Source organism: Spodoptera frugiperda, chromosome 4, assembly GCF_023101765.2.
Source record: "Spodoptera frugiperda isolate SF20-4 chromosome 4, AGI-APGP_CSIRO_Sfru_2.0, whole genome shotgun sequence".
NCBI classification, from domain to species: domain Eukaryota; kingdom Metazoa; phylum Arthropoda; class Insecta; order Lepidoptera; family Noctuidae; genus Spodoptera; species Spodoptera frugiperda.
In genome coordinates this window covers 964,539-977,809 of record NC_064215.1, presented here as the reverse complement: position 1 = coordinate 977,809, position 13,271 = coordinate 964,539, and the positions used below count along the sequence as shown (strand labels likewise).

Genomic DNA, 13,271 nt, shown 5'->3' with positions numbered 1-13,271 from the left:
GCATCAAAACATGATACAATTTCCCCATTCATACAAAAAAAAAAAAAAAATGGAAGAAAAAAATGGCGATGACAAAGCCTGTGCATCACCGTAGTCATTTGGCTGACAATGGCGCCCACGTTAACATCTCGTACAGTATTCCGTTCTACCTTCAACTGGGTCATTCGGGGCGTCGAACCAAACAACCAGACCACTATTGTGTGAGCCTCCATGCAGCTCGCTCCAAACAAAATGGCCACTGACGAACATAGATGCAATGCACTAAAGAGGTCAGCTTATACTGGTTGGCTCAGATATATCTTTGAGATTTGAATTTCATATTGTGATTCGGTATTTAGGAAATCGAATACTAGAGGAGTGTGTTGATAAACATGTCAATGTAATTGTGTATTTTATTTGTTACGTTAGTAAAATATTATTGTATTTTTTAAATTTAGTAACGTAATGCCTTTTATCCTCGAAGGGGTAGGCAGAGATGCACATTGCAGCACCTAATGCCACTGTACAATGTAGACCCACTTTTTACCATTTGTGTTATAAGTCGCATGTAATAGGGGGTGAGCTTATTGCCATATACCGAGCACAATTCCAGACTCCGTGCTACTGAGAAATTTTCGATAAACCGAAAAACGCCCAGTAATACCATGCCCGACCCGAGAATCGAACTCGAGACCTCTTGTTCGACAGTCGCAATTTCGACCACTCGGCCAACGAGCTGTACTTAGGTAACCTTTTTTTTTAGACAAAATATTATTTTCGCATCATATTGCTTTTCAAATCATTCATGCTTAATTTCTTAATCTGGAATTACACCACATTGCTTAATGAACACACCTACTTTGGAAAACAACACTGTTTATAAGGTCACTGTCACCTTTAAAGTCCAGACAAACTCATACGCTATGTAGTATTTATAGTACCATCATCTATTGTTATGCAACAGACCCAACAGAGTCGCTGGTACATTACAGTTCACTAGATATTCATCAGATAAAGTGCATTGGAGATGAACGGACGGGAAACCTCATTACAAAACATTGCAGGGATCCAGCTGTAAAAACATAATATAATATACATATAGAATATACTCTGTTCCACTTTAGTTATTACTTCTTTAGATTAAATACATTTATTTATCATGTTATCTAATCTGCATGAATTATGTTAGTGAATACAGTTCAAAATTCCCGTTAGTGAGTTCTAATTCTGAATTAGCTCATTTGTATTCTAGATACAGAAGTGTATGTTTATTTATTATTTGTATATTGCGATACTTGACCTGAAGATGTTTCGCTAGATCTCCAGGCTGATGAAGGATTGGTTCCCATATAAGAAGATTTTTAAGTCAGAGAGGTAATTGATGATTTTGTTTGAGGAAGTCACTTATTGTATCGCCACGAATCTATGTAACCCTTAATCATCGATGCTCAGCTATACAGCTGTGCGAGGAAGATGTGCAGCTTAAGTATGCGATCTATTGATATAGGGAAGCCATCCATGGCACACATCCGTAGCACGCAACTTTCTATGTAAAGACATGCTTAGCTAAGTCCGTTTCCACCAGTGCTAAGCTATGTGTACCAATAAATATGATTGGTGGAAGCCAAACGCATACACAGCAACGTAACATAGCACATCTCTAGTAGAAAAGCACTCCTATACTGTTAAAAATATCTATAACCGCAAGTAAACATATCTAAAATAATTTGATCTGAGGAAAAGAACACCTAAAAACATGATAACATTTACAAATAATATTTACCTCCAAAGTGCGAGCACTTACATTGACTCCTTCGCACACAATAAAACCGTCTCATGAAAAAGCTACACATCTTCGTACCACAAGAAAATACCTTCACCATTATGTCAACATGTAAAACTAACATAAATCCATATTACACATTCAAATACAGTATTATTCTTCAAAATGCTAGCGTTTACTCACACACTCACACGCCCTGCTACACATGAGATAACTCAAACGAATGGTTCGCTAAGCCAGTGTTTTTATCCGAAGACAAACGAGTGTAGTGTATCATGTGTGCTTAAAATAAGTGGATAATACATCCCGGCTCTGGATTCATTTTATCTTTAGTTACAGGTGCTTTTTGCAATACGAGAAATGTATGTCGTTTTAGGTACTTGTGTAGAATTATACACAAGTGGCACTGTTGATGAAAACTAACTAACCATTTTAACAACAGTGTGACTTTTCGTCACAGAAAAGAAAGTTGATAAGTCATTAGTTAGGAAAAGTTTGACAACTATAGACCCCAAGGTCAGGGGGCTTACTCTCCTAATCCTATTTCCATCGATCGATATTGATACTGTATTGTGAAATTTCGTACTATTGAGTTGCAACACTAGAACCCGTATTGCGTGGATATTGAATGAACTAAATGGTACTGAGTTTGGTAACGTGAGTGATGTGAATCTGGAACTACTTACTGTTGATGACAAAATAAAAAAAATACGTGTCTAATATTTTTTCATTACCTAACTGACGGACTAAGTAGATTTTTAATTTTCATACCCGTCATTATACCTATTTGGTTCAAAAATAGATTATAATCTGACTAATATTAAAGGAATGCAAGCTGCTGGCAGAAACTAGTAGAGAAATAATGTCTGACATCTTTTAATATTTCATAGAAACTAAAAATTTTTGTAAAATTACTCTGTAAAAAGATCCTTGATGTCTCTTTGATATTCTTTAAACCCTTTTCTAGGTCAAGGTATAATTTTATTAATCTAGCACTTCAAGGCCGAGATGTAATACCTAGGCTTAGATCTTAGGATACCTAGTTGCTAAGTTTAGATCATTAAAATTTACGGCCGCCATGATTGACTAACTTTCAGTAGCCTTTGTAACTTTGTAGTGATTGCTTTATATAAGCTAGATTTGGGTATTTTTTCCTTTAGTTCTTACCTGGGCAGGTTAAAATTTAAGGTATTATAAGGATTTCTTTATTAAATTAACTAGACATGAAACTATCTAATCTATTTCTATTTTTTCCGACTATATTATGATTAAATTAAATTGAAATCATTTTTTTAAACGTTGCCCCACACTTTGATTTTCTTCTGTGTCGTGAGTCAAACATACAATGTCGTAAGTTCATATACACAAGACACCCAGACCCGAAATAAAAATTTATGGATCACACCAAGAGTTACTTCGAGCGTTAATCTAACCCGCTACACGTTACGTGGCAGCCAGTTGCCCAGCCACCGCACCAAACGTGCAGTAAAATCAATCATCATCAGTGTTTAATTACCCGAAGGACATCGTAGAAGAACGTAAGATATAACATATGTAAATTCACTTTCCATTTCTCTTCAGTCAATATTTCAAAAACCTATCATATAATATGTACTTATCACAAAAAGGAATACAATACTTTTTTAATCGAACTCGAAACCAACTCGAGAAGACCAACGAAACATTTAAATTAAAAACTAAGTAATAGAATTAATTAATTTCGAATCTTAGGCCTTACCTACTTTGTACTCAACGTAATTTTCTTTCAGTTACTAGAATATAAAATAAATGAAACACTGAAATCAGATAGGCCATCTTTTTGTGTCTAATTAAATAGCTGTCTCATTTATAATTTAGTTTCACTTGACATCAGTAGCGTAGATTGAAATAAATATACATTCAGTCTTGGGACAAAGTAATCCTCTTACACTGTCAATTAAATTACTTTTGTATGTATCTGTATCGTCACGCCTTTTATATTTAAAGGGGTAGGCAGAGGTGTACAAATGTACGCCCACTTTTCACCATTTGTGTTATAAGTCCCACATAATAGGAGGTGAGCCTATTAACATATACCAGACACGATTCTAAACTGCGTGCTACTACTGAGAAATTTTTGAAAATCCGAAAACCTCCAGTAATCCTTTCCCGATCCAGAAATTGAACCCGAGACTTGAATTGAACACTAGACCAACGAGGCAGTAAAATACTTTTGTGTTTATTACTAGTTAAATTGAACGTTAACCCATCGTGTGCCGAAACGTGAATCCACGTAAGACACAATGTATTTTCTGTTGTGTCTTATATACAAGAGGTTAAATGTGACGTCACATGTATTATTTGAAGAGGGGTTTGATAGAGGTGTAATTATTGGTAATAAAATATACGAACACTATCTAAATTACTTAATCAAACGTCGAATAAAGAAAACTGCGTAGGTGTATTATGGTCAAAGTGATTGAAATACATAAATGATTAACTAAAAATCACGGTTTACTCACGTAAATTAATTTTTAGTTATTTTCGTATGTCTCAAGATAGTTATTATAATAATACATAAAACATGATTTTGACTTAATTCCTACACAGTCATATTAACAATTTTTATATGTATGGGAAAATCATCCAATGACTTCTCCCGCCTTGGGCGAGACGAGAGGGAGTGTTAGACTCTTACTGAGTAAAAACCACCCCGTTCCTACTCCTGCTTTTCGAGCCGGAGCCCCGGTAAACCCACACAATAGTCCGCAGCTCCAGAATCATTCGAACCATACGATCGATATCATTGAACAAACAAACAAATCAACTTTTATTACACACTTAAGTCACTTACAATCTTATTAAAACTACCAACCGTAAGTAAATAAATCAGCCAGAATATACCAAGGGTTAATAGTCACCCAATAAACAAGTATTCCCAGTAATCAGCCCACTCGTCAAATAGACAGACAGACATAAACAGCCCATACGTATCGTACTTGGTAATCTGTCGGTAATCAAAGTCATTTCCTAGATTGCCAGACGTTCCCTGAAATGATCAGTTGTTCGACGAAGCTACAACATGTTCGTGTTTTATTTTTTTTAAACTCGTACTAAATGTCATTGAACTATGTAAAGGTTACGTGTCATATGTTATTTAGGTTGTTTCGTATGTTGTGTGTGGGTAGACAACCTTGATTGTTTTTTCACGTGTAAAGTTTTTTCAGTTATATTTGTGTAATTATGTTATTAGTGTTTTTGTGAGTTGTGTTAGACACTAATAAATTAGTGTTAATGAAAATATTATAGGACTCTTTGTTTTCTTTATTAGATAATTTTATTTGAGGGAAGATGATCAGGTTCTATATAAAATATTTACATTCTATCAAATCTGATTAAGACTTAGCGCCTGTTTCACCACCTACATATATGTGCCCGATAAACTTGTGTGACAGATTATGCATACAAATTACGTTCTTAATTCAAAGTTAGCCTTAGTGTTATATGTCCCTCGTGTCGATTTCAAAATTAGAAGAGGCTAAGAAGAAATTTTAGTAAAAACAAAGACGAGATGATTTAAAAGATTCTCTTCATTTGTTTTTGAAGTTTAAAAGTAATTACAGAGTATAATATCGGGTTAAGTAACTTACTCCATATCTTACAGTCGGTTAAGAAGTACCTAAGTACTAGTAGATTAAATCTTAATCGACCACAAAGTATAGGAACCACCTCTACACTTAACACTCGACTTTAAAAGCATTCACAAATACCTTCTTCATTCCCCGTAACCCTTTACTGCTCACAATAAAAACCAAGTACGTGAAAATGCATTAGCGGATTGTCTGTAACTTGCAACGTGCTACACGCTACGTTACATGTTGCGGTAACGCTGTACGTGGCGGGTGTTACAGTGTCAAGTAGCAGCTCGTTGGAAATGGTTACTGCACGATCAATGGTGCAATTAACGGGCTATTGTTGCAACGTGCTTAGAGACGTGTTACATGTTATATGTTCAGTTATGTAGCGAAGTCATTGGGTTACTGGGATCACATTTAATGGAAAATATATATGAGGTACGGTTTAAGCTTATTTCTGTTGAATAGTGAACGCAACCTTTTTCAATACACTGGCAATTATTTTATTTATATTTTATGTTGGCAACTTTACTCTGTTACCTTTTACTCTTTTGTTTTATTGCAGTTGAATATACTTTCCTCCAAAATAATCTTTTCTTTATTTTAACTAAAGTAATCACTACCTCTAATAAATAATCCATCAATTTCAATTCCATTTATATAAAAGTCGTAGATGAATTTAAATTTTGCGTTTTTGAAGTGAAATGGTTTGATTTAATACTTGTTTTAAGATAAACTGTGACAGTTTAAGTGTCTTTTTGAGATAGTCGTGAAATCTTGTTCTGTTACTTGATTTATTTGTAATACGAAATAAATCTCAGAAAATACAATTTTTATTTTTCTGTGTATACAGCAAATTACATTACATTAATTTACCAATAATCATATCGCGCTATAGAAATAAGCTAAATAAAATTGAGTATTAAATAAAAAGCCAATCATATGAACTGTCAATATAGGCATAATAACAAGACGTAGGCGAACAAAATAACGGTTAAACAAAAAAAAAATTGCCTTTCTAGTGTCGTGACCGAAAACAAATTCAATTTTCTAATATCGAAATAAAACGCGATTTATTATTTCGCAGTAACGTCATTTACCACGGTTTGATTTATATCAGTCGACGAAATTTAATTTTAAATATTTTTATGAGAAATTTTATTTATTTTTAGCCTTTTGACAGTTTGATTGGATTAGTAGCTAAGACAAGCATAATAATACTAATATTTATCATTAAATTAGACATGAGTCAAGTTTATGTAAATTAAATTGTAGAAGACACGACATTTTCTTATACATTTTACACAAAGCTCTTTTATTTATGAAACTACACAAAATTCCTAATTATAAGTAGCTGCACCATTGCGTCGTGTGTCGTATTCACGCAATACTACTCATAAATACGACCCCTCAGCGGAACGCGAAACTGATCGAGTTCCTCGTCAAATAGTTACGTAAACAAGCTATTAAACACAACATAATCAATTTAGTGTATCTCAAGACAGAAATATTTTATAGTACTCTTGAAAAGTCACGAAAAATTCCATAATTTTTGACACGCCGTTCACAAATGTCCATAAGCTAGCTAAGCTAAGCATAAACATAAGCCAAACATACCTTCAACACTGGGTTTCTCGCAGACGAAGTAGTTGTGTTCCCTGCAGCCTCTGTCGTTCCACATGAAGGTGGTGGCTGCCGGCGGCGGGCGCGGAGGGAACTCCCGGCGGGCCTCCACGCAGTCCTGGCCTGATGTGCCGTCATCATTGGGCTGGCCGCTGTGCTTCCTCCAGCCAGGAAACCAGTCTGAGAACAAAATAATTATCATTAATTAAAAGTATCTTAAGTTTTTCATGATTTATGTGATTATTTTTTAGGTCGACGCAAAATAGGTGCCATTTGGCTGGCAGTTTTTAATTTATAGTGTTTGTTTTATTTTCAACACGTGGAATAGCCATCGTAATAGGCGTCGGATAAACAACTAATACCGGAGGTCCAATCCTCCCCCACTTCTCTAAAAGGCCTTCTCTAAGGAGTTACAAGAGTGTTGTAACACTCTTGTAACTCCTCTGATCTTGCATGGGCAGCGACGATTGAATAAACATAAGTCATGTCTTGTAGTTATAACACAATACCATGTTTTATCTATGTATGTATATACATATTTATAAAGACAAAAATAAAATAATAATACGAGTGTCCAATTAAATTACTGTTTTACAACCTTTCGCTATAAACACAAAAGAAAACCGACACGATGCGATGGATCATTAAAAATAAATAATGATATTAAAAAGCATTACTTCACAAACAAAACACTACAATATTTTGAGCTCTATTTTTCAAATAACGAACGTAACACTAGCACATAAAAGTACCCCAAACTGAAGAAAATCTTCGATACAAATTCAACTTTGCAACAAAACAATAAGATTGAAAATCGAACAAATATGAGATGTAACTTGATGTGCTTTCATAAATGTTTCGTTTCCATTGTATATTAGTAGTGAAGTGGTCATTACTAGGCACTCGAATGCAGTCTAGGTACAAACAGTAATTTAGTTAATACCTAGTGCTTGAAGCATACCTAGTGTAGGTACTAACCTACGATACGATAGTTAGAATTTATATAGTACATCCATTTCAGGAAAGTGTAAACCTTCTCCGTGTAAGAAGAGACCTTTGGATAGCAGTGGCCACTTATGGGCTATCGATGATGACTTTTTAGAAAGACACAAAATATGGTGTGATGTGAACAAAACCTTTTATTTTTGCTATAAGCCGGTAAAAGAGCATACGGATCATGTGATGAATGTGAAACAACAGAGGCGTTACAAGAGCGTTGCTGGAATTTAAGGTTGTTAGGGAATCACGGTTTGGGAAGTTTGGGAACAGGGGTAATTGGGCCTCCGATAACCTCACTCACACAACGAAACACAACGCAAGCATTGTTTCACGTCGGTCTTCTGTGAGGTAGTGGTATCACTTCGGTTGAGTCGCCCTATTCGTGGCTCTTCCACACTCTTAAAACATCAGATGTGTCAATTTAACATTCCCTTTTATTAATTTTGAATAAAACGTGGTCAAAACATAAATTGAATCTGTAACCAAATTATATAATGGCTAGCTGTTAACAAATTGTGATTGTATAATGAAAATGGCGATAATTGTGAACGAAATACACGAATCATTGCATATTTAATGCAATTAAGGTGCATTATTAACGCTCGTCATTGTAATCAGTGTGAATTTTACATCAGTCGCTGATTTTTTGATGTCCTTTCGCGGCTTGATGTTAGTGTTTATAATTACAAAGCATTTATTTTCAATTAAAAAATCTATTTGTAATAGAAGGCTTTTGAAACTTTAAAAAATAGTAGTAGTCTGTCAGTGTGTCCGTCAGTGAAGCTAGGTGTTTCTTATATTATGTGTTTTTATGGTAATTTAGACATTTTATTAATGAAATTGAGAAAATTTCGGAAACCCGAAAAAACCCCTACCTACAATGCTTTGCCCGACACGGGAATCGAACCCGAGACTCCTTGCCCAGCAGTTGCACTTGCGATTTTTCGGTCAATGAACCCGTGAAGTTTTTCATAATGGTTATTTTTAAAAATATTGGAGAGACTGAAATCTTAAAATGTATCCTTATAATATTAATGTATTCCAAAGGAATTTAAAAATATACATTTAAAGTATGTATAATGTATTTATAAAGTCCACAAGCCAGACAAAACACAACCAGCTTATTTCATATTTTAGTTAAAACGTTTAGCGACTGGAAGGTAGGCAGAGTAATTCGCTGGAATAATACACTAACGTAATTATGTACCGCGAACCGTTTAGTCTGTTTTCATGTGTATAAACAGAAATCATTGTCCAACACGCGATGTCATGGAATAGTGATGTGAATGTTCGAAGAAATTTGTCGATGAAATTGATAGTTTATAAATTAGCCAGACTATCGATGAACGAGTTTCTACTTACATATTTTAATTTGTGATGTTTGAATTTAATATTCAAGAAAATGTTAATTATCCTTGCATCGGTTAAAAAGTAAGGCCATATCAACAACTCTGTCCAATAATTGCCACGTTTAGATTAGCTCAAGCTAATCTAATATCAAAGGAGACAACTGAGAGGAACAACTGATTTAAAAACTCCCAAATTCAGTATTTTTATAAGTGAATGAGAAAATTAGAGCGTGAAAAAAGTATTAGTAATAGTGGTTCCTTATCCCATAAGAATGATATTGATCCTTGATCGGGAAGAGGTTGGGAAGGCCTGCTTTAGCTTGTTTGTATCGCCAGACCACCAGTCTGAAGACATTGGATGATTTTCCCCCCTCAAAGAAAAAGAAGACCACCCGTCTTCTTGTCGAAGACTTTTTATTCACAGTTATGTTACAATTTATATTTAGTAACTATACTGAAAAGAGCTACATAGTACATTATATTATATCTCACCCTTACACTCAACTGTTGCGTTCCCTACAATTAATCTGCGCAGCAGTCAAGTGACTAATACGCTATGCGTTAATTAACTCATCAATCATATTCAAGATAACGCGAAATATCCCTTACTGTATAGGCATCATTGTAAGACGGTAAGAAATCCTTTTTCCATTGTTATACTATAATTAGAGGCGAATATATTGCTAAAAATTTAGACATTGATATAATACATATAATAAGTAAGTTTTCGTTGTCGGAAAAAATGGATATAAATCTTCTCTTTTTTTTATTTAAACGAGCAGACGAATCATTTGAGGGTAAGCAATCGTCGCCGCATGGACAACAGAAACACCAGAGGCGTTACAAGTGCGTTGCCGGTCTTTTAGGGTTAGAAATTTAAGGGTTTCTGGGGAATAGGGATTGGGAATATTGAGAAGATGGGTAATTGGGCTTCCGGTAACCACACTCACATAACGAAACACACCGAAAGAGTTGTTTCACGTCGATTTTCCGTGAGTTTCGTTTCTTCTCCGATACTTACATACCTATTGCATCACTCTATATTAAAAAAAAAAAACAATTATTATCAAAACACTTCGTAACAATAATAGTAGCTTCTGTCCTTGTTAGCTTAGTAGCCACGTCACATGAATCGGCTATAACTCTATACTAAGTTCACGAACTAACAAAACTAGTTGAGATATCTGTTGTTAGCGAAGATTGCTCGCACGGTCACTTAGCGCGCGCACTCCACGTCAGAGTGAAGTGGTGGACGGGACGGTTAGAACTAACTGCGTCACCAGTATGTTGCACTAATCTACATGTAGGTACTTAATCTATACTTTTGTATGATACATTATTTTAGAGGTACTAATAATTCGTCTGGCGCACTTAAAAGCTTCGATCAACAATACCATGATCGAAGCTTAAAAGCAATAAATACTAAATTCTTGAATAGTTGAAAGTGTCGTGACGTTCAGTTTATTTGTTATCTATAGTTTTATTATTTTTACCGACTTCAAAAAAGGAGGATGGAGGAGGACTTCTAAACTATCAGTGGTTTTAGTTTATGCCTTTTGTTTTGATTTTAGTTTTCGGTTTTCTCAAATCTTTAAAATGTAGTTTATTATTTTATTACTTGAATTACTATGAATACTGTAGAAGTGTAAATTCTGTATATTGAAAATATTAAATAAATATAAATAGTAGTGTTACTAGATAGACACCGAACCGAAAAATGTGATTAAAAATATGTTTGATATTTCTCTGTCTGTATTATAGAAAAACCATATATCTCCACAATGTTATTAATCAGTCTTATAGTTATAATAAAAAATCTATCTACACACACCTTAATTTTAATTATAAGCCAGCTATTAATAACAGGAGCGCAGTCGAAGTGAACCGCTGATGAATTCGCGCGCTTTTGTCGACCGCCATCTTATGAAAATGGCGGCGAACTGATTTATTACCGCCTTTGTGTTGAAAGTGAGTCTTGAAGTCATGATTAATAATGTGAGACCTAGATTTCTTTGTAGCGTTTATTTTTAAGGTATTGTTGATGTAATGAATAATGTATTGTGAGGATCAGTAAATGCCGCTGTCCAGATAAATCCCGTCTGACCTACTCTCCGCGGTCAGCGGGCTGGAATGTTACATGTTCAAAGGCAAAGAATGTATATTTATATCACAATACGTATTGTTCGACTGCTTGGTTCGTGTGGTATAAGATTTTTGACTTGTAAAAAGTAATGTTACGCCTTTTATCCCCGAAGGGGTAGGCAGAGGTGGACATTACGGCACGTAATGCCGCTGAACTATGTACACCCACTTTTCACCATTTGTGTTATAAGACCCATGTAATAGGGGGTGAGCCTATTGCCATATATTGGGCACGATTCCAGACTCCGTGCGGCGGACTGAGAAATTTTCGAAAAACCGAAAAAAACCCAGTAATACTTTGATAATTCTCAGTTACTAATATTGTTACGTACTTTTGTAGCTGATTAAATAACAAATACAGGTAATTATTGCAGCAGTAATATTGTACTAAGAAACTATTGTCCCTGGTTCAAACAGCACGTTATAATGGAGGAGATGTTTGATTTGTTACTACAACATTCGTCCTGACTAAGCCTCAGGGGAAACACGTAGAATTTATCAAAGTAAGAAGGGTTGAATCAGAAATTAATTAATACATAAACCGAGGGCATGTTTCTCTTTAATGAACTTTGAATATTTAATTGAACAGAAATTGTGAGCAAGTAAACGTTTTTGAAAAAGAAAGTTCGTAGGTAATAAGATCCACATCTAGTTGCTACGAGCGCGCTACGGCGCTACGCTTTTGCTACGAAATTACTACGAGAGCACGAAACACTTCACACGTATTATTTTCATAAGAATGGTGTAAAATGTTAATGTTAACAGTATGAACATCTGTTTCTAGGAAATGTGAGGAATGTGACCTGTGTGAGGAAGATAATACTCTCACATTCTGGGAAGGAAACGTGACAAGCTACAAAATCATATTTAGGTATTATAAGTGTGGGAGAGCCATGCTTCGGCACGAATGGGCCGGCTCGACCGGAGTGATACCACGGCCTCACAGAAAACTGACGTGAAACAACGCTTGCGTTGTGTTTCGTTGTGTGAGTGAGGTTACCGGAGGCCCAATTCCCCCTTCCCAATCTTCCCCATCCCCGATTCCCGAACAACAACCCTTAAATTCCTAACTCCCAAAAAGCCGGCAACGCACTTGTAACGCCTCTGGTGTTTCAAGTGTCCATGGGCGGCGGCGATTGCTTACCATCAGGTAATACGTCTGCTCGATTGCCGGCTTGTTCCATAAAAAAAAAAAAATCATTTCCAAAAAGAACACAACACGGTAAAGCTTATTGTAAATATCACTGGGGTTAGTATTCTTCTGAACAGTAATCATGTTATTCCTTCCCATTAGTTTCACGAAATTTACCAGCGTCATAACTTCGTTAACGTCGTTTATGGCTAACATTTTGTGACGTCACATTCCACTCGGGCGTTGAGGGTGCGGCGCGGGTGCGACGCGGGTGCGGCGCTCGTGCGGCACGGCTGCGGTCCGCTGCGGAATGCTGTGGTTCTAAACTTGTTGAATGCAGACGTCGGCATTGTAAACAGGGCCGACCCTTCGCTAGGGTTGTCACGAACACCCTTTTGTTTTTAACGGAGATGGAGCGTATAAAAGGTTTTTAAAATTAAAATGAATAATGGGATTTAAATTATTTGTTAATTTACATCCTGCAAATTGCCTATAAAACCATCTTAAGGTAGTTCGAAGTCTTATTTATATCTGTAGCAGATAGGCTTCAAGTGTTTTTTCCGAGGCAAAGATGTCAGTCCCGTGACGTGTAACACCAGAATAGAATAAACAGCAAAATGGATCTTTACTTATTAATATTTTTTTTTGGT

The 13,271-nt window shown here is 35.5% G+C and overlaps 1 protein-coding gene across 4 annotated transcripts in view; it reads right to left on the bottom strand.

Annotated features, from left to right (window-relative positions):
* Positions 1–13,271, bottom strand: part of LOC118272556 (uncharacterized) — a 216,507-nt gene that overhangs the window by 65,295 nt on the left and 137,941 nt on the right. For all 4 annotated transcript variants that reach the window (XM_050693329.1, XM_050693331.1, XM_050693330.1 and 1 more), the window contains exon 7: positions 6,994–7,179. In XM_050693329.1, the coding sequence (XP_050549286.1) occupies positions 6,994–7,179 (186 nt within the window). The remainder of the gene's footprint in view (positions 1–6,993; positions 7,180–13,271) is intronic.